We start from the raw sequence: 23920 nt of genomic DNA on the forward strand, positions 1-23920 counted from the left end.
GGGCCCATGCTGCTTATTCCTTCTGGGATCCAGAGAAGAGGGAAGAGTCCCTTCACCCTCTAAGGGCATAAGGGGTACCTTGAAACCTTGGCAGCAATGTCCTCACCAAAGAGAAAATACTCCTGACCACCTCCCCCACTATGTACAACCTTTTCTGGGGCCCCAGCCCCACAGAAAAAGAATGGGAAAGAAAAATGAGCACAGAATAGAGATTTCCCTTTTATACATATTGCAACAAGTTCTCCATAAAACATTCATCTGAAATAAATTAAAAAGTCCTTTTGCCACTGCCTCAAAACATAAAAAGGAGCCTGTGCCCTATCCCCAGCCCGGGCCACCCATGGCCCTGATTGTCCATGGAAGAAAGTTAAGGATTGAGGGGCCCATAGCCTGAGATGAGAGGGCCAGATCCTTCCTCTGAAGTCTCCAACAAGAAAGGCGAGGTGACGGCATGAGCCTGGGAGATGGCAGCCAACTCCTTGAGAAATTCAGGGAAAATGACTGCACAGTAGACAGCATTCTTGACTCGAAGAGCCTCACCTTGGCGTTCAGGGGCCCCGCCCCGGGCAGGTAGAACTGGAGTTGAAGCCCCAGGGGAGCCCCCACTTAGGCCAAGTCCTGCTCCATCTCGCCCAGGCTGAAGGACCAATTGTGCCGCCTGCCGGGCCCTGGTTGGACTGTGTGCATGCCGCAGGAGTAACTCCCCCAAGGATGGCCTCCGGCTCTTCACTGGGAATAAACAGGGGTATCATGAAGGTGCTGGGATCAAGGAACCTCCCTTGGACTGAGAGGGGAGATTCCCCCACCCCCTAGGTTCTTGGACTTCTCCTTTAGGGTTCTGAGGAAATGGAAAAAAGGACAAAATGGACCAGAAATGAACCTCAGGTACCATTTCCTGTCCCATCCCTGAAGTTGACTCTGAGGACTAGAATGAGGAGTTCTTTCTCACTCTAACACCAAAAATACTACCTGCCCAGCCTTTTTCCCTCTATCCAGCCTCCCCACCCAGCCAACCATCCTTCTCAGTCTTTAACCAATCAACACTTTAGCCACCTCATTCCCAGTTAAGATCCATTCCTTCTCCATGCCCTCTGACCCTGATGAATTCTCCTCTTTCCAATCACTAATCTACCACCACCAAGCTATTTCTCCTCTGTCTACAGCATGCTCTGATTTCATGCTTCCCATCACCCTTCCGAACCAGTCAACCACTTACCTCTTTCCAAGCTTATCTATAACACCCAATCCACATCCTCTGCTCCTACAATACCCACAGGGGCTATATATGCAATTATAGTTCAGAGACAATTTCACTTCTGTCATACTCTACTGTCCCTCCAAGATCTGCTCTTCACTATTCACCATTTCACCATTCACCAGTCCCTGTCCTGCACCAAAGCCTCTCTCCCACTGGTTGCAGCCAATTTCAAGTCAGCTTAGACTCAAGTGAGCCATTCAAAACAATGTCCTCTTGCCTCTAACATTCTGCCTAGATTTCTGGGTCTGGATCCATATCTACTATAAAGGCCTAGATTCTAATAACAATTCCCATTTCCTACATCTAATACTGGCTACAGAAATACTATACCGATCTATTAAATTTGGCATTCAGAGTCCTTCACAATCAGGCTCACACTCCTACAATTTCTTGTCAAACTCTCCACACCCCATCTTGCTTTTGCATCCATATCTATCATCTTGGAACCCTCCAGGCACTTTTCATGCACCTGTAGCTCCCTCTGCCTAAATTTTCTTCTCCCTACTTTTTTCATCATTCTAGGTGAAATTTTACTATCCCCACTTCTCTAGGAAGCCTCCTCCGATTTGTCTTCCACTGAATCCCAATTTTACTTCCCTTAACTCAACATATTTAATTTATTTCTATGTCTTCTACCTCATACACTAACCTGTGAGCTTAAGGGCTTAGACTGTGTCTTGTCCACCTTGTCTACCTGGCCCCTCTACAGTGACCCCAGCACCAGAACTGTAGAAGGAAGAAATATTTACAATACTAGACCATGAAGAAATCATGCAAAAGAACTTTACCTGAGACTTCACAGCTGTGCAGTAACTTTTGTGGTACTCTCTTCCCAACCCGTACACTTTTCTCATTAAGCCTCCACCTCTGCTTTCAGCGTATCATTTTGCCTTCTACTTTGATTAGTAAATAAAGAATGATGTGAAATCCCTTTCTCCTCTACACTTCACAACTACATTGGCACCTGTCAGTTCCTTCTTGCTCTCTGCTCATTTTCCTCAAAGGGAGAAAAACAAAAAGCCTTTTCCTATCCAAAGTTAATCCTTTTCTATTGTTCTAGATCCCATTACTCCCAACACCTTTAGGACCTTCCTTCTTCTGGTATTACATTCCTCTAGTCACTCTCCAGATTGTACATTCTTTGAAGGCAGAAATTACATCTTGTACCTCCCTGAATTCCCTGTACCAAAGACAATGCCCAGCACACACGGCAAATGTTCAAGATACCTGTTAAGCGAAAAGTCTAGATTTAAAACTTCATAACCACATTTAATTCTTCCTCCTTCCTTACACCACTCACCAAACTCTACCAACACTTCCTTCTCACTTCTGCCTCATTAAATGCTTCCCTTCCATGTCCACTATTCTAATTCAAGCTTCCCTAGTAACATCTACATTATGGCAGAAGCCTCCTGATGCTTCCTGACTCTTTTCTCCTAGCTTGACTTCATCTGAGCTAACATACTAATCTCTCCACTTCCAGATTTAGAAATTCCTGTGGTTTTTCATTGCCTAAAACATCCCAACTTCTACTCTGAGAAACTGAGCTCCAGCCAAATCTCTCCAGCCTTACTACCAACTATTCCACCATCTTTTAAATCCCCTACTCCAACTAAACAGTCCAGGATCTCTCCTGAAAAAAAAAGATTCCCCATTCCTTTGCCTGCCTAAGGCCTACCCAGCTTTCAAGAAAGGCCCATGTCAAACGTCATGTCCCTTACTAAGCTGTAATAATATCGCAACCTAGAGACCACTCTGTCCTCTTTCTTGTCCCCAAATTCCAGAGTAGTTTTTGCTAGAACTTCTCATCTGGCTCTTAATAGATAGAACTATGCTCTATCCTCTGACCAGAAGCCTGAGAACAAACATGAAGACTCAATTTTCTATAACTCACCAGGTCTTGACACAACATTTCACTCTTAATAAGAGCTCAATTAACCTGGTTTAATAGGTTATTTAGGGAGGGCAGGTACAGGTGTGGTGGGATAGGCCTCACCTAGGGGATCAGAACGGCGCGGGGCAGGTCCTGCTGCAGGGCCCTCAGCCCAGTCCAACTTGCCACGGGCAATGAGGTACTTCTTGGCTTTGGATAGCAGTGCTGGGAAGTCCTCCTGGGAAGCCGCAAAGTTCTCAATCTTATTCTTCACAGAGCCCAGCACCTATGAAGCACACCTTCATGACATTTCTGAGCACTCTAGACTGATACAGTCCTTTCTAGTCCCACTGGACCTGCTCCCAGCCCACCCAGGGTCACTCCAGCTGCGGGCCAGGCCCATCATGGAGCCTGGACGCACCCATGCACGCATGCATCGCACACCTGCAGCAGGGACTTGACACTGGGCTGGAAGACCATGTTGGTGTTGAGCAGGAAAGAGCGGAGCAGGGGCTGGGGGTGACAGGCCAGCTGGGCCACCAGCCCCGTCAGCAGGAAGTTGACATAGACGGAGTTCTGCAGCATGTTCTCGAGTTTGGCAAAGAGCACAGCCATGAAGGGGCCTGGGTTGGGGGGGAGGTGGGCACAAGGATACAAGGCCTGAACACAATGCAAGTCGCACACATTCCTCCCCAAAACAAGAGACCCCCACCAGATGAAAATTATTTGTATGTCAGCCTCTGGGTATGTTTAAATATCCTGTGGCCACATATTCTGGAGGAAATAAGATGGCAGACACCATATGGACCCACAAGATTCCAGATGCCAGCTTTACACACATTCAAGCTGACGAGCCAGATCTTAGGCTCTGGAGTCTGAGAGATCTGGTTTCATTGGCTTTGCCCTTTACTAGTTTGGACAGGTCAAAACTTTCCAAGCCTTACTTCCTAGTTCGTAAAATAGGAAAACATACCTACCTCATAAGGTGATGAATAGTTATCAATATAAAACATTTAGCCTCAGATCTGGCAAATTTTAAGTGTTCAATTATAATCGTAAGATACAATTACATACTCTGTTTTTATAAAAGACTCACCCAAGAGGCACAACAGAAGAACAAATAGGTTGATAAAGTAACTAGGTCCAAAAAGAATTAGGTTCCACAGAAAACAGAGGATAATACTAAACCTGCTCAAAAAGAAAGCTAGAAGACGGTGTTGCAGAGACAAAGTAACTATGTAAGCCAATTTAAAGTTAGGGGAAAAAAATCTTTGGAGGACCAGAGAAGACATCAGTTTTGTCTTTCAGAAGCTGGGAACCAAGAAGGTGGAACAGAATATGTAGTAAAAGGAGAGCTTAGTGCAAGGGCAGAGAAACTGACTGAGGACAGACCCTTTGGTGAGAGAGAAGTGAAGGGAAAGGATCAGCATTATGCACTGGGAAAACTGACCTCAGTTAAGCCAGATCACCAGCAGTAGGCCTCTATAGCCATCACAGTCCTTCTGATCAGGGTTTTTTTTGGTGAAAGGGAGTATATCTAAGAACCGCACTACAAATTGAGACAGAAGAATGATGGAGGGCAGGATGGAGTGAATCCTGAAAAAGATCCTAAAACATTTTTCACTCCAGGGGCACATGTCTAACATTAGCTTCAAAACAACTCTAGCTTAACAGAGTCCTAAGATACCCCATAATTTTGTCCTATTCCTTTCATTTCCTGGAATTTTCTTGCCAAAAAAAAAAAAAAAAAAAATTCGAAAAGCTCAGATAAGTTTACCAAAGGAAAATAAGACAAAAGCTTCAATTAATACTTCAAGACTGTGGTAAAACTTGCACGTTATCGCCTGGTGGTACTGAGCTGAAAGGAATAGAGCAGAGGCTAAATAAATGGAAAGACAGATTTTTTGTAGGAGGCAAGAGGGAACTGGCACAACTCCATGGCAGAAGCCCTGGTGCTATATAAGCAGGATGGCCAGCATCTCCCAGGCCCAATCAGGACATGAACTTATCAAGCAGAGGCTAAATAAATGGAAAGACAGATTTTTTGTAGGAGGCAAGAGGGAATTGGCACAACTCCATGGCAGAAGCCCTGGTGCTATATAAGCAGGATGGCCAGCATCTCCCAGGCCCAATCAGGACATGAACTTATCAAGGCATGACAATCTGACTATGAACAACTGGAAGTTGAGTGTTTGCCTCAGTCAACTTAAATCTGCTATGCACCCAGAGATCCTAGTGAAAAGCTACCACTTGCTGAGTTCTCACAATGTGCCATAATTGTAGTAAATGATTTACATGCATCTATGGCAGAGATGGAAACGTAAGGTATGCATAATCCAAGGCCTGTGATCTTAGCGTTAGCCACTACTTCTCAGAGGTGGGTTTGTTTTTTGTTTGGTTTTCTGGTTTTCCTGGCCTGAGGTTTGGAATGGTGGGGTAAGCTGGCTCTCATACAAAAATAAAGAGGAGTTAGTCCAACCACTCAGATCAAGTCTAGCTCCAGGGCATCCTTGAGAGTCCAAATGAACTCTGCCAGGGAGTTCAGGGCCACGCTTTGTCATTTGCCTTCGAAGAGACTGCACCCTATCTGCTTAAGACAGTCTTAGTGCTAGTAGACAGTCATGGCAACCAAGAAGGTACAAGGAAATGAACAGGAAAAACTTGAAATCAAGTTCTTCTTTAAAGAGATGGGGAGGAAGGAACTGAGTAGGGAGAAAAATACCAGAAGGTTAACCCTAGGCCCCAGGAGAGCTGACAGAAAACCCAATACCCAGACAGATAAAATGAAGGGAATGGCATAGTGTTTACAGGTGCCTCTCCATACAGGACAGCACATATATCCTCCATATGGTTCAGAAATATTGTTGTGATTCACCAGGAAACACCAAACACAGAATATCCTAATTACAAATCACAGGAAATGGCCAGACTAAGGAAAGAGGAGGAACATGCACATAGGACAGACATACAAGGCTCAGATATAAGTCAATACTCAAACCAGCACAAGCATGGAAGACATACAGAGAGACACAGGGACAGAGGTATGACATGACATGTATCTGGAAGTGATGCAAGCAGGATGGATGAGGGGCTAGGCAAGTACACAGAAATGACATGGCCAAGAGGTCCAAGAAACCAGCACAAACATGTCAAGAACATGCAAAGAGTACACAGAAGGGAAGGCCTAGGCTAAGTAGCTTACCAGTGAAGGGCTGGCTTGGCAGTTGGTTGAGAGTCCGTAAAGGGCTGCTGAGGAAGGGGCCAGGGGGCTCAGGGGGACAGGTGAAGCTCTCATAGGCCTCCTCCTCCTCAAGGGGCAGTGGAGGTTCTAATGGGGACTCTGAGCCAGTTCCCCCATTGCTCAATGCCACCTCTAGCTCCCGGAGCTCCTGCCCAAAGCCCTCTAGTCCTGCCATGCCCTCGGAGGTGCCCTCTAGCAGTTCCCCAACTCCCTCCTTTGGCACCAGACGAACCTTCTTGGACCCCTCAGGCCATGATCCTGGCACTCCATTGAGCTGGGGAGGGGGCAGGTGACCGGGGCCCTCCCCTGCACCCCCAGCCAGCCCTCTACTCCCCAGCTCTTCCTTCTCCCCTTCCCCCACATTGTTCCTGTCCTCCTCAGGCAGTAGGCTGCGTTTCTTAGTCCGGGAGCCAAAAGGACTGGGCTCAGGAGAGGGCCGCTCGCCATCATAGGGGGCAGACCAGGTATGACAGGCTCGGACACAGCGGTCCACACCACGACGTGCCTCACGCAGATACTCCAGGTAATTGTCTTCCAGCTCTCCAGGCTCCTCTGCAGGGGTAGGCCATCGGCCAGGGCTGGAGGCTGGGGATGCAGAAAGCCCTGGTGAGCAAGGGGCTGGGCCTGGAGAATCAGAGCCACCCAGGCTCTGCTGCCGCAGGAAGAGAGCCAGACGAGATGGTGTGGAGGGCCGGGGTACTGTCACCACAGAAGAGGAGTCCACACTTGGGCTTCCAGGACCTGCAAAGGGAAAAAATATAAGAGAAATCAAGGAGACAGAGGTTCAGGAGGAGAGATAAGACACCTTAGGAGACTAAGAAAGAAGACAATGGGAAGGCAGAAACACTGAACCTATTCAGACAACTAACTCTCCAACCTCCTAATTAACCTTATCCTCATCCACCACTCCCACTCACCACCACCACCACTGAAGAAATAATGGAAACAGGAAGAGTATAGACTAGAGAGAAGAACAAGAATAGCTTTGCCCAGAAGTCCCACTCTAATTTTCTTTGGTGAGTGTTAAGGATCCTCCCTGCAAGACATCCTCATCAACCTCCCCAAAGACAGAATGTCATTCATGGCCATCTTCCTCCCCTCACCCCAGCCCCTCCTTGCTACACTCCCCCAGAACCCAGGCCATACCCGTGATGTCCTCCCTTCTCCCTGTCTCTCTGCTAGGCCCACCTCGTGCCCATGAGGCATGCTCTGGACGAGGTGGGCTGGGGGCGTGGTGCCGACAACAGCGAGGGATTAGGGAGAGAAACTTGTCAGCTGCTCGTCCATATAGGTCTACATCACGCACAGCTGGCTTCTGGCTCAGCATAACGTGGTTACATGGGACAAGATACCTGAGAAAGACATCAGAAAGGGGACACAGGGTAGATCAGGAAGGAAGGACAGGGCCTAGAAGAACATCAGGCCAATGAAACTGTATGGTTAAGCCAGGCTCCAAATGGAAACTCATGAGCAACCCCAATACAGCCCATTGCCCCAGCAATGCACAAGACTCTGAGGCTTCAGGGTCAGCCATCCCTCAGCCCTGCCCCAACAGATACCTGAGAACCAGCTGCAGCAGGACATCCTCACAGCTGAGGTTCAGGAGGGTCCTGAAGAGACTCAGAGAGACCATGCAGAGCTGGGGGGTGTGGAGGGGAGGGAGGGAGTCACCATAAGAGCTCTCTGCCCTCCAAGCCATTCACCAAATGGGAACCCCCCAACCCCAAGTTGGCCCAACCAACCACTCCTAGAGGAACTCCTAGAGGCCCATGCACCACACCTGGCACATAAGTCATTCAAGTATTAGCTAGATGATCACAAGATCTTTGTGGGCAAGTCTTTACTATTCATACAAATGAAGCATCTCAGACCCAATGGACTTCTACAGACTCTCTAGCTACAAATATCTGGTCAGCAGAGACTCCAGCAACACTTGAATGAAAATCCATGAGAAGAGACTCTAAGAAATACTGTGATTGAGTGAATGACTAATAGGAGACAACAGAAACATGGTAATTAAGTGAATGCCTGCCAGAAGGGACTGTAGCAACACAGTAACTGAATGCCTACCAATAAGAAACTAGAGGGAACCCAGAAGATTCCCAACTGGGAAGTAGGTGGGGCTGCGAATATGAAGTCTGAGTCACCTCTCTAACACTAGTGTATCTCTCAGAAGGCAGGATAAAGAACAACTCAAGGGCAGCTGACAGGAAAAGGAAAAAGTAGGTGGGTCAAGATTAGGGGAAACCTTTAATTTTAGAAAAGGAAGAAGGTTAGTGCATCTCTGACTAGGCAAAGAAAACACACACGTAACCTCTCCCTCACTTCTCTGAATCTTCCTAGCAGTCTCTCTATGCTTCCCTTATAGCAAATGTGTCAGACACCTTGAGCTCCCTGAAGATAACGAATGGGTCTTGGTCTAGGGCACTACCTGAACAGTTTAGGCATTCATTATTTGCTAAATGACCATGGGAGAATTAAAAGTCAACCACACGACAAGAAAAACACACGACAGCAGTTCACATTTTGAATAGCATGGATGTTCAGGAGGCTATCCTAAATGACCACTTTAGCTAGCAATGAAAAAATTCAAACTCGCTGAAAAGAAGTAAGTAGATAGAAAAGTGGTCCCTCAAAGATATCCACATCCTAATCTCCAGACCCTAAAAATATTTCACCTTATGTGGCAGAGACAACTTCGCAGATGTGATTAAGATTATGGAATTTGAGATTAGATTATCCTAGATATCCACAGATAATAGAGATCCATAGATATCTGTTATCTATGGATGAAAGGAGGCCATGAGCCAAGGAATCTGGTTGCTCTACAGGCTGAGAATGTTCTTCAGTTGTCAACCAGCAAGAAAACAGAGATCTCAATCCCACAGCTGCTAGAAAATTAATTCTGCCAATAGAAATAAGTAAGGAAATGGATCTTCCCCTATGGCCTCCTGAAAGGAACACAGATCCCATCCCCCCAAATTTTGATTTTAGCCTGACAAGATCCATGTCATACGTATGACCTACAAAACTGTAAGACAATAAATCTGTTTTAAGCATTAGGTTTGATAATTGGTTATGACAGCAATAGGAAATAAACACAGGCTGGTTAGCCAAAATTAGTCACTTCAAGGCACACAGGCTATATAAGTTACAAAGTCAAGCCAAAGAATCAAGCTTGAAAGGACCACAGTGGAAAGGAAAGCATCTGCATGTTCAACACGGGCATCCTGAAATTAGAAGAGATCTGTTCCTCCAAGAACCAGGAACCAAGAAGAAACATCCCAAGAACATGTAAGGCTCCTAAGACCAGGGGACCAAATGGGAGCCTAATAGAAACAACTACTAAAAAAAATGAAAGATAGTGAGTAAGAATCAAAGTTAGGATAAGTTAAGACAAAAGGAAGATGGATAGAAACAACAGATAAAACCTCAAAAAGAAAATCAACTGTCTCTAAACATGAACAGGAAAATCTGAGGCCAATCATGGCCTAATTTCAGCATAATGAGGGAAAAAAAATACTTCTGGTATCTTTGTAAAATTAAAGCTTGAATACCTATTCCCTATTGGTTCCAATAAATCTTAACCCAAGGCATCTATCATGATTACTTTTTGGAAAATTTTAAAAATACACATGCCCTGAGCCTACTCCCAAAGATTCAAGAAATCTGAGGTACAGCTCAGAAGCTGTTGTAGTTATTAGTTGCCATCTTCAAAGATTCACAGATGTCTCTAAAGTATACCCTTGGTTTATAAACACTGGTTTAATCAATCAGTCTGGAATATTTCTTATATACCCTAACTTAGCTTCAGAAACTGTACCTATACAAAACACAGCTATCCAGGAAACTGATCTGGAACTCTGCTACCAAGTACCTCATTATCTCAAAGTTTTCCAGAGCCCTTAGTGATGAAAGAACTTCTATTTTAAACACATGGATCCAGGGAACTTTAACTTATAATAAAAAAAGGAAGCAAAAATGGTCCCAGAGGCAAAATAAATGCCATGAAGTCCATGGCAAAATTAATGCTTTATTCTCCTAGAAAGGCTTAAGTCTTTATAACTTGGAAACTATCCACTCCCATGTTATATATATATCTATTTGTTAATATCCAAACTTCTTGCCATGATCTTCCAGGTCATGCATGATCTGAATTTTACTCCTCTATTTTTATCTCATTCCTTTCTTCCCCTTGCTCACTACACCTCTAGTCTTTCATTTCCTCAAACATGTTAAGCCCTTCCCCCATTTGATGTCCTTTGCATGCTGTTCCCTTTGCTTTCCTGTTCTTCTATTTGGTCAATAAGTTAACTTCTTTATAATCTTTATGTCTCATTTCAATGTCTTCTCTTCAGAGAGGTCTTCTTTGACCACCCTATTATTTCTAAGCAGGTTTTTCATAACCCTGACCACAACTTATTAATGTGTTTGCTTGTCTGTCTTCTCTACGAAGTAAGCTCCAGGAAGTCAGCAACAATGTCTACCTTATTTATCATTGTATCTCCAGTACCAGCAAACAGTATGGCACACAGCGAATGTTCAATAAAAATGTTCAGGAGGAAAGAGCGAAAGTAGATAGGTGGGTGGATGGATGAGTGCTCCAAGTAATAGTTCAAAAGCAGCAAATCCAAAGGAGAAAGAAGGTAAGCATATCAGTAGCACCTAGATCATCTAGCAAAGCAGACACACAACCTAAAGTGCTCTCAAGTCACCCATAGCAGGCCACAGAGTGACAAACAGTTTAAGAGAACTCAGGCCAATACTACATTACAAACACGGTACAGCAGCAAAACCTATAGTCATGATGAACAGCCAAAGTCATGCAGAAAAGGTGACTGTGTTCTAGATTCATCTATTATAAAAGCAGGGGAATAGATTAAAATATGTACCCGAAATGGTTAAAAGCTTAATGCTAGAAAGTTGATGCCACTTAATTTTGAGGTGACTGCTGGAGATAAAGGTAAAAGAAGGGCAGGAATACCTTCCCAGAACAAAGGTCAGAGAGAGAAGATGGCTCACCCAGGTAAGCCAGGACAGGGGTAAGGGCCATACCCGGGAGTTGCTGCCAATACGGGCAACAAGGGTGTCGAGGATGGTGTGGGTGTCATGCCGGTGCAACAACAGGAATCGCAGGAAGGTACGGAGCAAAGCAGGCTCTGAGATACTCCGTAGGAAAAGTTCCAGATAGGCGGTACTGGCGATCATCTCCTCCACAGAGGTCTGGACAAAAAGAAGGGAAAGTCTGGAAATGTACAGCTTCCCTGCACATACAGGGCCATTCTCCCTGGATTCTAAGAGAAATCAGGAGCAGACAGGGGAAAAGGGAGGAGTACTCTACCCATCACCTCCTACATTAGTCCTGGCACTGAGGTTATCACTGCAGCTTAGCCCCTTATCTGCCTTGCCACCCATGACTCTCACCTTGTGCAAGGCAGGACCCATGACAGGCACCAGGAACCCATTATGGATATAATCAACCAACTGCTTCTGCACCAGGGGGTGAGCCACCTGTAGGAATGCAAAAGAGAACCAGGAGGGTTATGAGGCAACCACTGCCTGGAAGGGAGTAGAACAGTGCGCTACAGAGAGGCATCCTATTTCCAAGATGGAAAAATGACAGAACTCCAGGGAATATATCCCCTCCTACCTCATCTCCCAAGAATGATCAAGGGCCAGACTTCCAGGAAACTCCAGTCCTACCTGAATTACTGCATTGCAGAACTCTAGGGAACTCATGAAGAGTGCAAGGGCTGGCACTCCTAGCCAGTCTTCCCGTCGCAGACAGTGCCAATCATCCCCTGGAACCTCAATCTTTCGGGGCAGTGATGAGTACAGGGCACTGAGCCCTGTGGCCAGCACCTATGAGAAGTTACCAAAGGCTCATATATAAAATATATTTATAAAATATAAAAAGTGGAACAGGGGAGCTATTAATCCAGACTTTTGATGGGAATAGGGGTATAAGCTATTACCAAAGCAAGCATTTGGCTACCCAATGTGCCGGAAACTCACCTAGAATTCACGAGCCTACGAAGAGCCTTAGTATCTGCCCTATCCATCTAAGCCCATGATTCATCCCCACTACAACTCTAGGGGGCTGCTTTCAAATCCAGGAACTATTTCCTAGAGGAACGGGCCCTGGTACATAGCCTCTCCCCTTCTCCTGGATAGGAAGGTGCTTTCCAGTATCTACATGCCATACTCTACCCTCCATGCCAGGGGGTGCTAACCGGGCAGAAGTAAGAGTGATCCGCGATGTAGCGGCCCACAGTGGGGCTCCCAGCTGACAAAGCCATGAGAAGAAGTAGGGCATCACGGGCCTGCTGGCCCAAGGTGCCCTCTCGATGCACAAAAGGGACAAGGCGAGAAAAGAGAAGAAGACGGGGAGCAGCTCCAGGCTCAGGAGGTGGCTGCAGGAAGAACTCGAGCAATGAAGGCTCCTGGGCCACACAAACACACAGCTGGCTGAGAAGTAGCACCAGGCCTTCATCCAATGCTGGACTACTGGGCACAGGGCGGCCACAGGCATCCAGCAGAGTGAGCAGAGCCTCACGAACTGGACCATGCCGCAACAGTGGCTGGCGAGCTTCGCTCACTAGCATCTCGAATAGTTTCAGTTGCTCAGCCCGTCGTTCCTCGACCCCATCCCCAAGCTCATCCCATTGCAGCTGCCATGTCAACACACGGGTCAGCAGATCCTCGTGCAGAGCAAACTCCAGCAGGGGGCCAGGGCCTGTGGGGGCCGAAGGAACTGCACGATCCTCTGCCAGCAGTGTCAACATCTGGTAAGTGTGGTTGCGCACAGCACTGAGATCATCTGCACCCCCAGGTGCTGCCCGAGGGCCTTGCCGCTCCAGGATTCGCACCACCTAGGGAAAAAGGACAGAAGATGGAAGGAATCTAAGTCGATAAGGGGACTAAATGGGATGAGGAGAATACAGAAGGTTGGGAGAACTGAGGTGGTCAGCAGACGAAGCCCTGTGCCATACAGTCTCCTACCTGGGACCAGTGATTCTTGAAGACCATGAGGCAGGTCTCAGGGTCAGCCATGACTGGGGTTTGGAGATTGGCCCCTTGAGGTATACGGTGCCCAGGGCCCCGGGAGGCCAGTCTGCTCAGCCAATTCATCCTCTCCATGAGGCAGGCTGGGCAGGACTGGCAGCCAGAGGCCTGTACTTTGAGGATTTGCCAGCTGGAGGTTTTCTCCACCTGTGTCTCCAGTCTGCTTCATCCGGTCTGTAGGAGCCAGTAGCTGCCCATGGAGCCAGAGGTTATACCAGGCTGGAATGGCAAGCCATGAGGTCACTGGCCAGTCCAGATTTCTAAATCTAATTCAGAGAAGAGATAATGGAAGGGATAAATAGAAGCTCACTTTCCAGAACTCAGACCCACCACCCCACTGAAAACTCTACACACCTATACATACATACACACACACGCACGCACACGCACACACAGTCAGCAACTGACATGTCTAAAACAGAACTCAGATTTCTACCACCAAACCTGTTACTCCTTCAACTTTCTGCATCTCAAAAGAAAATGATACCAAAATTCACCTAAATGCTCAAGCTGAAAACGTGCACATTATCCTTCTTTTTTCTTTTGTTTACTTCCAATATCCAGTTCATCAGCAAACCCTCTCATCTCTACCTTCAAAATATGTCTCACTATTGCAGTAGCTTCCAATCTGGCCTCCATGATTCCTTTATTATCCTCCTGAGAGTTATCACAACAACCAGAGTGATATTTTTAAAACCTAAATTATATGACCTGTCCTCTGTTGAATATTCTCCAGTAATTTCCTAACACACTATAATAGTTCAAATTCCTTATCTTGGCCTACAGGAGCCTAAATAATGTAATCTGTATAACTTCCTACCATTCTCCTTCTCACTCACACTTTAGTGACACAGGCCTTCTTGAATACTTTTTGTTCCCTCTGCGTAGACTACAATGTCCTTCTCCTGCTCTTCACATTGCTGTCATTGCTCATTTTTCTGTTTGTTTGTTTGTTTGTTTTCAAATGTCATCTCCCCAGAGAGGCCCTGCTTAACAATTCTATCTAAATAGCACATCTTCTCACCTTCACTCTCTAGCTTCCTAATCCTTTCTTCTTAGCAGTTTCACTCTTGGAAATGATTTATTTATTTGTCTATCTTCCACACATTAGGTAGCTTCTTGGAGGGCAGGGTTTGTCTTATTGTGTCTGTTGTATCCCCAGGGCATAGGAACTCAACAAATATTTGTTGAATGTATAAATGCTGAAGTAAATGAGTGAGTGAGTGAATGAATGAATGAATGAACAACCAATCAAGAAATCCAGCCTTGATCTGACTCTAGTCCTCCGGGACTACTGAAGAAGAAATGTCTTTCTGTCTAGCACAGGTGCTTCCCTAGAAACCTATCCAGTGACCTATGGGAGATGAGCAAATAGACCCTTAACTGACTGAATACTCTTAAGAGGAAGAATTCAGAGCCAACCAATAAAGCAGAGCTGTTTCCCTTTCACTAAGGAAGACAGACACATTCCCATCTCCATTCCTGCCAGACACATCCAAAACTCACTCCCAAGAAAATGTTAAGACATCCTCAAAAGAAAAAGGAAAAAAGTACCAAGTAGCTATTAGAGAAGGAACCATAGTTCGGAACCATAGTTCCTTCTCCTTTACAGCCACCACACCCTCATCAGTACTGTCTCTCACAAGCATAAAACCTTGAGAGGAAAAGGGTGGTTCAGTTGTCCTTCCTCTTTATGCTCAACAAAGGCTGAAGGAATCCAGAAACCTGACACCAGCCCCACATTTTGCCCTAAGGTTATATTAACAACATCTCCCTTCACCCAGATACTCTCTCACACAATTTCCAGCTCACAACTAAAGGAAGGTAGCAACTATGTTTAAGGAAAATTTCTATAGAATACGTGAGTCTTACAAAGGGAGGGGCCAGTCCTAAAGAGCAGGTAGGGCTTACTCATTGATTAACTCAATGTACCTCCATATGGATAAAATACTGGTCACTGTTCTAAGTAAGCATGGGAAATAACAAAGATGGATAAAAACAGTTGAGGTAGCATAAATGTAAATCCAACAAATATTGTAAATAAAGGTATTTATAAAAAGTGTCATGGGGGCATGAAGGAAAGCAACTAACTCTGCCTGGGGTGCTATTAGAGGGTCCCACACAGTTAATATTGAACTTAGATCTTTAATAATGAGATACTAATTAAGTAGAGAGCAGAAAGAAAAGGTTTTCTTCATATTAAAAACAGTATGTACAAAACTATGGTACTGTGAAAGAACATGACAAATTCAAAGAACAGTTGCAAATTTAGTGTGCCTTAATCACAGACTATTCAGAGAAGAGAAGCACAACATTAGTTGAAGGGTAAATATGGGTGAAGGTTATAAATATCACTAAATATTATGCTAAGGAGTTTAGGTTTTACTTATTGACACCCTAGAAACAAAGGAGGTTTTTAAACATGAAAATGATAAGATCAGATTGGCCTTGAAAAATATATCAGATAACAGTATAAGGTGGAGCAGAGAGAGATGGATTGCAGTGGACAATTTATAAGAAGCTGTTTCAAAAGTACATTTGAAAATAAAAAAGTAAGGCATGAACTATGGTAGTAAGAGAAATATTAGGAAAGATAAATCTGAGATTCAACTCTATCTTAATATGTTCCATGTAATACTGAAATTATTTATACCAGTAACACCTCTGCCAATCAATAGCAAGTTCCTTGACAAAATAAAAATATCATTCATTTTTCTTTGATATCCCAGTGCAAACATAGAGCCTGAACTCAAATATGCCTGCAAAAGTGAATGCTGAATTAATAATTATTACAGCAAACGTATATTTACTACACGCCAGGCTCCATTCCAGCACTACATGAAGTAGCTAATTTAAACCTCATAAAAACTCATTTAACTATTATTATCCACATCTTACATAAAAGGAAATCAAAGCCCAGAGAGGTTAAATAAATTGCTCAACACACCCAGCTAGTAAGTGACAGGACTAAAATGCAAATGCAGAGTATCTGCCTCCAGATTTAAATTAACCACAAAGTAAAAGCAGTAAGACCTGGCAAATAAATGGGGAATGAGAGAAGACTCTCATAGGAAGTATAGGAGACTCAGTAAAAGATAAAGCCATTAACAGACTAGAAACACATATGAAGGGGAACTGTGCTTTAGAAAAGAGGTTGAGTACAGTTTTGAGCATGTTAAGTTTTGAGATATCTACAGGATATTCATGATGTCCAGAAAACAAGCAGGAATACCATACTTGAAATAATGAATAAAATCAAGACAAAAGATATAAATTCAAGAGTTAGCAGCTTATAGGCAACTATGAAACTATGGAAGTAGATGGAATTATGCAAGGAGAACAGCAGATCATGAAAGGAGGTAAGGGTAAAATCCTGGGGAAAACCAGGATGTAGGAAAGTTAAAAAGGAGGAGTCTTTAAAGAAGACTTTGAAGGTAGCCAGAAATAAAAGGAGAAAGCCAAGAAATGATGATCTAGACATCAAAGAAAGGAAGTTTCAAGAAACTGGAGGTTGCCTATAGTGTATAGGTCTACAGAAAGATCAAGTAAAATGAAGACTGAAAATGGTACAATCAAGTTTTTTACAAACTTAGTCAAATTAGTTGGTTAAAGTATAGGAATCGAAAAGTAAGATGTACTTTCAGGAAATAAAGTGAAATGAGAAAGGATAAAAATAGGGCAGGCTGGGCACGGTGGCTCATGCCTGTAATCCCAGCACTTTGAAAGGCCAAGGGAGGTAGATCACTTGAGGTCAGGAGTTTGAGACCAAACTGACCAACATGGTGAAACCCCGTCTCTATTTAAAAAATGCAAAATTGGGGGTGCGGGGGGGTGGTGCACACCTGTAATCCCAGCTACTCGGGAGGCTGAGGCAGGAGAATGAGCTGAGATCCGGCCACCGCACTCCAGTCTGGGCGACAGAGCGAGACTCCACCTCAAAAAAAAAAAAAAAAAAAAAAAAAAAAAACAGGGCAATAGCTTAAAGAAGTTGTGGTAAGGGGAGTCAAGAAAAAGCATTTTGGTTTTGCTGTAGGATGGGGAGTCATAAGGGTATCCGTCAAGTGAGAGAAGTAGTCTGAAGAAAGGGACAGTTTATAAATAAATAAGATAAGAGATAAATGACATTAAAATCAGGTTTACTCAGAAAAATAGGGAAGACACCTTCTTTGAGAAAGGAAGAAAAGAGTAATAAGAAAAGGATGGGTGCTACTTCAGGCAAATCTGAACGTGAAGAAAGACAGAAGCTAACATTCAATCCACCACCAACCCCACCTCGCCTTCCCTCCCTCACTCACCTAGAAGAATGCGGGTGAGAGAGAAGAAAATGGGTGAGAAGGTGGCAAAGCCACAGAAGCACTGCTGAGTCCTTCATACATGGTTTCTTAATAAATCATCAACACAGCCACAAAGACTAGTAGCCATCAGCAGGGATGCACTGGAACAAGTAGCTATCCATCCACCCAGCTATTTATGGTATGGACTGGAAAAGTCAACAGTTGAGAAAAGGGATAAGCACCCTATGACTAGCCCCTCTTACAGTTATTAGCCCTGGGATACTGCACCATCCCCTTGTTGGTTTCCTTAAACCCTACCCATATCTTTGTAAATATAGTCCCTTTATTAAATTCTTCCCAAACCCAGCTTGAGCTATCTGTCACCTGCAAACAGCCTCACTGAAAAAAGAGTATTACTGTTTATGGAACACTCTTCTCAATCGTATCTCATTTGAAGAATGAAAACAAAGACAATCAAACAAGAATAACACAGAGTAGTAGGTAAAGTCTGAACTCTGGAGTCCCTCAGTGGTTTGAATCTCAGTCCACTATTTTCCAGCTATGTGACCTTAAATAAACCATTTCACATATCTGAGCCTCAGCTTCCTCATCTATAAATTCCTGATGAAATAATTACTGCTAGTCTTAAAAATTAAACCATATAATAACTTAGGTAGCATTCCAACCATAAAGAAGATACTCTGTAAATTACATGTCCCTTTCCTCCTTCCTTCTCCTGATCCTATTTGACCCAGATGCCCATATCTCTAAGAGAAGAGATATAACCTGCTCTGATGTGTCCATCCTTATCACCTCCCATACATACCTCAGTCAGCTGAAGAAAGGCCAAGCATTCAGTCTCAGTAAGGTATTAACATATCCAAAACTAAACTGCCTCCAGCTTCTGGAATTTAATTCCGAACATTAACTGCTTCTAGCTTGCAATATACCTGAGGTGCCCATTACTGGTCCACCACTTGACCAACAAAGGGCACTGCTCATGGAACCAAGTAAGATTAGTCTCCAGGACCCTTCCTCACCCACCTGCCCACCCCAGTCCTAAAATGCCATTTCAAAGACCTCAAGAGAAGATGTTGGAATCAGCATCTCAGATTCCAAAAGCCAACACTTAAACTGGGCCCTGTTCACATACAACAAAAGCTTAAAAGAAAGTCATAGTTTGGTATTCCTATCACCTACTTAAACTCTCTGCAACGTTCAGAACAAGATAAAGAAGAGGTTACAATCACCACCCTCTTATAGTGTCCTTTCCTCCCATACCAAAGTCCAGAAAAAAAAAAAAAAACAGCAGAACCCCCCACTCTCCAGATTTACCTTCAGGCTCAGCCACAGAGTAAAAAGGGGAAGGAGCTGATCTCTCAGAACCAAAATGGCCAAAATCAAGCACTCACCTTACAGCCCAACATACAGCCTTACAGCCACACACAGCAAGGGTGACAACGAACCTCAGAACAGCAGATACAGGGCAGGAAGTGGCTCAGCCTCACTTATGAACCTTTGCCCTGGGAGAGGCAAAGAGGAGGGAACTGGGGGAAGGGATATACCTGCAACACCTACGTCGGACAGGGAGAGACCAAAATGATCTTCCAAGAGCAGGTCAGTAAAATTCTGTGGTTTCTCTCTCCTTATGATGGCTCTTCCTAGGCAAGAAGACTAATTACTGACCGAAGAAGGATGAATGGGCTGTTACCCTAAATACTGACAAGTGAATGACCTGATTAAAATCTCATAGGAATACAAAGGAAAAAACAAACAAACAAACCAAAAACACCACCTACTAGGAATTTACTACAGCTCAGCTTACATATACCTTCCCTGCTTTTCCATCCCTCAGACAAATGGGATGTCAGGGTATGGTCCCAACTCATTCCCTTCCCTCCCCACAGTATTGCTTCTGCTGCTTGCAGGGATCTCCTCATCTGACTCCAGCAGAGCCCATCTAATTCACAAAAGTGAACCTCTATTCTACAGTGACTCCTCTTTACAGCAATGAATCCTCATGTCACACACAGTTATCTCTACCTTGACAAAGATGTCAAAAAGGAGGTGAAACTGAACTAGATCCTAAAGGATAAGGAAAGTTAGCTGGGCAGAGAAGAAAAGGCATTCCTGGTAGAGGAAGCAGCTATTACAAAGATTTCAAGGCTCATAAAAGCAGCACGGTTTTAGGGAACTCTGAACAATTTCTTCAAACTAGAACACAGACTAGGGAGTGACAGATGAGACTGGAGAGGTGAGCTGAAGCTAAATGATGCCATATTAAGAAATTGGGATGCTGTCCTACAGGACACAAAGAGCCAAAAGTTTTTAAGCAGAGGAGTTTGGTGATCAGATGTATATTTTCAGAAAAATCATTCTAGGGATGGACTAGAAAAGATCAAGTTTTAAGACAAAACATTGTTTTAAAAAAATCACATGAGGTGAGGGGGAGCTTTAACAGTGAAGATGTAGCAATGGAGATATAGAGAAGAGAGATAACACAGAGGGAAATGTATTAAGATTTTAGCAAATGATTGAATGCAGGGAGTAAAAGAGGAGGAAGTATGAAAGATGACAATGTAGTCCTTGCCTGGACTGAGATGGGGATATGAGTGCAAAGGCGGGCTTTTGGGGCTAAGACTATGAATTCTGTTTTGGACATGTTAATTTTGAGATATCTGTGGTGAGATGGGGCCTCACTCTGTCACTCAGGCTGGAGTGCAGTGGCGTGACCTCATCTCACTGCAACCTCTGCCTCCCAGGCTCAAGCAATCCTCCCACCTCAGCCTCCGAAGTAGCCAGGACCACAAGTATGTGCAACCACACCTGGCTAATTTTTGGTGGGTTTTTTTTTGGTGGTGGTTTTGTTGTTATTGCTGTTGTTGTTTTGGTAGAGGCAGGGTTTCAAAATGTTGTCCAGGTTGCTCTCAAACTCCTGAGGTCAAGCGATCCGCCTGCCTCAGCCTCCCAAAGTGCTAGGATTACAGGCGTGAGCCACCACGCCCGGCCTATTATGATATATTTTCACATTTCACATTCTCTCTCTAAATTGAAATTATGTTTTCATGTGTCTATCTCTCCCAACTAGACTGAAAATCCCTTGAGTGCTCAGATGACCATGTTTTATTCATCTTGTTATCCCATAATATGTGAGCATCACAAGCACAAACTATGTGTTCAAGAAGTATTTGTTGAATGAATAAATGAATTCATTCTCCTAGTACTTAGTAGAGTGTCTGGCACAGAGCAGATATGGAATAAATGATAAACACAGTACCCTAAACATGTTTCTATCTCTACATTATCATCCTCATGTATGTTTCATCCTCTCAGACCTACCACTCACTATATGACACAAATCAAAATCCATTATACTTAATGCACTTCTATTTCAACAAAGTTTGGTATAGCAAACAACAAGCTTACCAAATCCAGTGCTTTCTCCATTATAACCAAGAATTTAGACAGTCCCTAAGAGCCATCTGATATTTGATTTGATTCATCCTATCACTATCATGATATGATCCACTATCAAGACGTGATCCAGGTATTATATATACCTGCTCCAATGTCCATAACCTTCATCCCTATGTCACCCTCACAGTCCCTTTTCTGTCTTTTGGAAATTGAACAATTACAAATCATTAAAAAATCCTCCCACATCACTTTCAGTGTCTATTATAAATCTTCTTTGCCAAAGTCTCTCTCACTCTGAGACAAAATGCTGGGTTCAGCTTTCCCACTGTATCCCTATATGACCTCTGGTTATTGAATTTAATTTCTCATCTATAAAATGAAAGTTCCGGCCAGGCGCGGTGGCTCACGCCTGTAATCCCAGCACTTTGGGAGGCCGAGACGGGCGGATCAGAGGTCGGGACCATCCTGGCTTACATGGTGAAACCCCGTCTCTACTAAAAAATACAAAAAAACTAGCCAGGCGTGGTGGCGGGCGCCTGTAGTCCCAGCTACTCAGGAGGCTGAGGCAGGAGAATGACGTAAACCCGGGAGGCAGAGCTTGCAGTGAGCTGAGACGCGGCCATTGCACTCCAGCCTGGGCGACAGAGCGAGACTCCATCTCAAAAAAAAAAAAAAAGTTCCTGTCTTTGTCTACTTTACAAGGTATCTATATAAATCAGTATAATAAAATTTGAAATCCCTATGTAAAGCATGAACGCTGTTCAGATGTCAAGTTACACAGAACCATTGTAAAAATGTATGCTTCCTCAACCTAATACAACAGCCACACCATCATCACTTTAAATTTCTGAAGTTCATAAAGCTATAGAAATAATTTCTAAAATTAAAAATTGGGTTGTCACTTTTTATTTAGGTAAATTAGATCTTTTTTTTTTTAACCCACCATCTACTGTTACCATTACTGCATCAATGAAAGAGCACTTCAACACCAAAAGAATATGAATGATAATCTCTGATAATAAATTTATCTTATAACTAACCATGCTGTCTTTGTTTCTCTCCCTCCATCTTGGATAGATGATAATTTTATCATGTACAGGGTCCTTGGTCCAGTGTTTAGGAATCACTGCTCTAAACTCTGAACTATAAGTTCTGACTGTCTGGACAAGTTGCCAAGTGTTCTACCAATATGGAGGCCTGTTTGGCCTCCAGAAAGAAGCAATGAGAATATACCACAGGATAGAGGAGTCGGCTCTGAAGCTGACTCTGGAAAAGAATGGGGACTGAGGCTGTCTAATTCTCGGGGAATGGTTTCACCCTGTCCAATGTAGAGTTAAGGAAAGACTTAACTCTTCCTGAGTCTGGAAAGAATCAGGATGTCCCAACCCCATGACAGACTAGCAGTAGAGAGGAAAATTTAGTAGTATGAAAGTGGCCATTATCACTGAATGCCAACCCAACTTTCCAGAATTTCATGTGCATTTGGGTTGGTGGGGAGAAGAGGACCTAAAAGAATGCTAGTAAGATGAACCCAATTACAGGGTGTGGAGATGAAGAGATGAATTTTCAGGTGGTTGAAATGTTTAGTATCTTGAGAGTGATGATGGTTTCACAGATGTTTACACATGTCAAAACTCATCAAACATACATTTTAAATATAATATAAGCTAGCTTTTTAAAAAATTCAACTGTAAGAAAGGAGAGCAAGGCCACCCTGTTCAGGACCCTAAATACAGTGCGGTATAGGGCAAACCATATGACCTCCATAAAAGTAGAATTAGCAACTGAATATGGTCAATCCAATCCAAGACCCACAGTTAAGCACAGGTAAGGAGCAGCAGTCGAATAAGGTTGTCCAGAAGCAGGTAGAGAGAAAATACAAGCTGTCACAGCGCAAAACCCTTCATGAAAGGGCCCATCTTCACCTATGCAGTCCAGAGGAGGAAGTCGAAGGAACTGAAGTTTCAGTGATTACTCTGTTGAAGACTGAGCCTCAAATATTATTTTCATTACCATAGTACTATTGCCCATCACACCTTCATTTTCTTGTCCTCCAGAATATGGAAAGTCCATGGGAGCAGAGGAGTCAGGTGCACAACACTTCCATCCAAGCTGCCCTACTTTGCCTAAACTATTGCTCTTACTGAACATGACAGTCCATCGAAGGAGGCCTCAGAACCAACCTCTCACCTTTATCCAAGTCTCACAGCCCTAATTCCCTCCATCCATGCCCCGCCTTCAACTCCCTCACCAATTTGCCGCCACCCCGCAGGCTCCCAGCTGCGCCTTTGACTCTCCCTCTCCTCGCGCAGGCCTTACCCCCTCACACTAGTCCCAAGGTATCCTTCAACCCAGCCCTCAGTAGCCCCAGCCCTAGTAAACCGCGTTCAGGAGGAGTCCCTTCAACTTGGCACCTCCGAAAGTACCCAGCCTCTCATAGCCCCTCATTTGTCCACTCACCTGTAAGCTCTCACCTTCCTTCTCTATCTTAGACACTCACACCCGGACCCTCACCACCTGCCAACACCTCACAACCAATACAGTAACCAAACCCGGTACCGTCTTTTCCCAGTCTCTCATCCCACCAAGCGCCTGCCTCTCCAGGCCCTCTGGCCCATGCGTACTGTTCACTCATGGAACGCCGAACCTGGCCGGGCCCGGTTGTTGCGGCAGTGTTAGCTGAGTTCAGGCCGCCGCCATCGCTTCTCAGGCGCACCAGCTGCGCCCCGCCCCGCGCCACACGCAGTCCGCGCCCCCGCGCAACACACGTAACCGCCCGGGGACGCACGACT

The 23920-nt window shown here is 44.4% G+C and overlaps 1 protein-coding gene across 3 annotated transcripts; it reads right to left on the bottom strand.

Annotated features, from left to right (window-relative positions):
- Positions 1-199: 199 nt before the first annotated feature.
- Positions 200-23920, bottom strand: FAM160A2 (family with sequence similarity 160, member A2). 3 transcript variants are annotated; one of them, XM_011954293.1, is made up of 13 exons: positions 23753-23865; positions 22474-22477; positions 13375-13697; positions 12606-13244; positions 12076-12234; positions 11797-11883; positions 11428-11595; positions 7932-8011; positions 7519-7724; positions 6334-7113; positions 3576-3754; positions 3255-3417; positions 207-729 (listed from the first exon to the last, which is right to left on the bottom strand). In XM_011954293.1, the coding sequence occupies exons 3-13, from the start codon at positions 13510-13512 to the stop codon at positions 368-370; spliced, it is 2961 nt and encodes a 986-aa protein (XP_011809683.1). In that variant the 5' UTR covers positions 13513-13697; positions 22474-22477; positions 23753-23865; the 3' UTR covers positions 207-367. The 3 variants fall into 3 exon arrangements, with proteins under 3 accessions (XP_011809684.1, XP_011809681.1, XP_011809683.1); XM_011954294.1 differs by lacking the exon at positions 22474-22477 and having other exon boundaries at positions 200-729; positions 7561-7724; positions 13375-13703; positions 23753-23920; XM_011954291.1 differs by lacking the exon at positions 22474-22477 and having other exon boundaries at positions 206-729; positions 13375-13703; positions 23753-23920.

This window comes from Colobus angolensis, unplaced genomic scaffold, assembly GCF_000951035.1.
Source record: "Colobus angolensis palliatus isolate OR3802 unplaced genomic scaffold, Cang.pa_1.0 Scaffold381, whole genome shotgun sequence".
Classification (NCBI taxonomy): Eukaryota; Metazoa; Chordata; class Mammalia; order Primates; family Cercopithecidae; genus Colobus; species Colobus angolensis.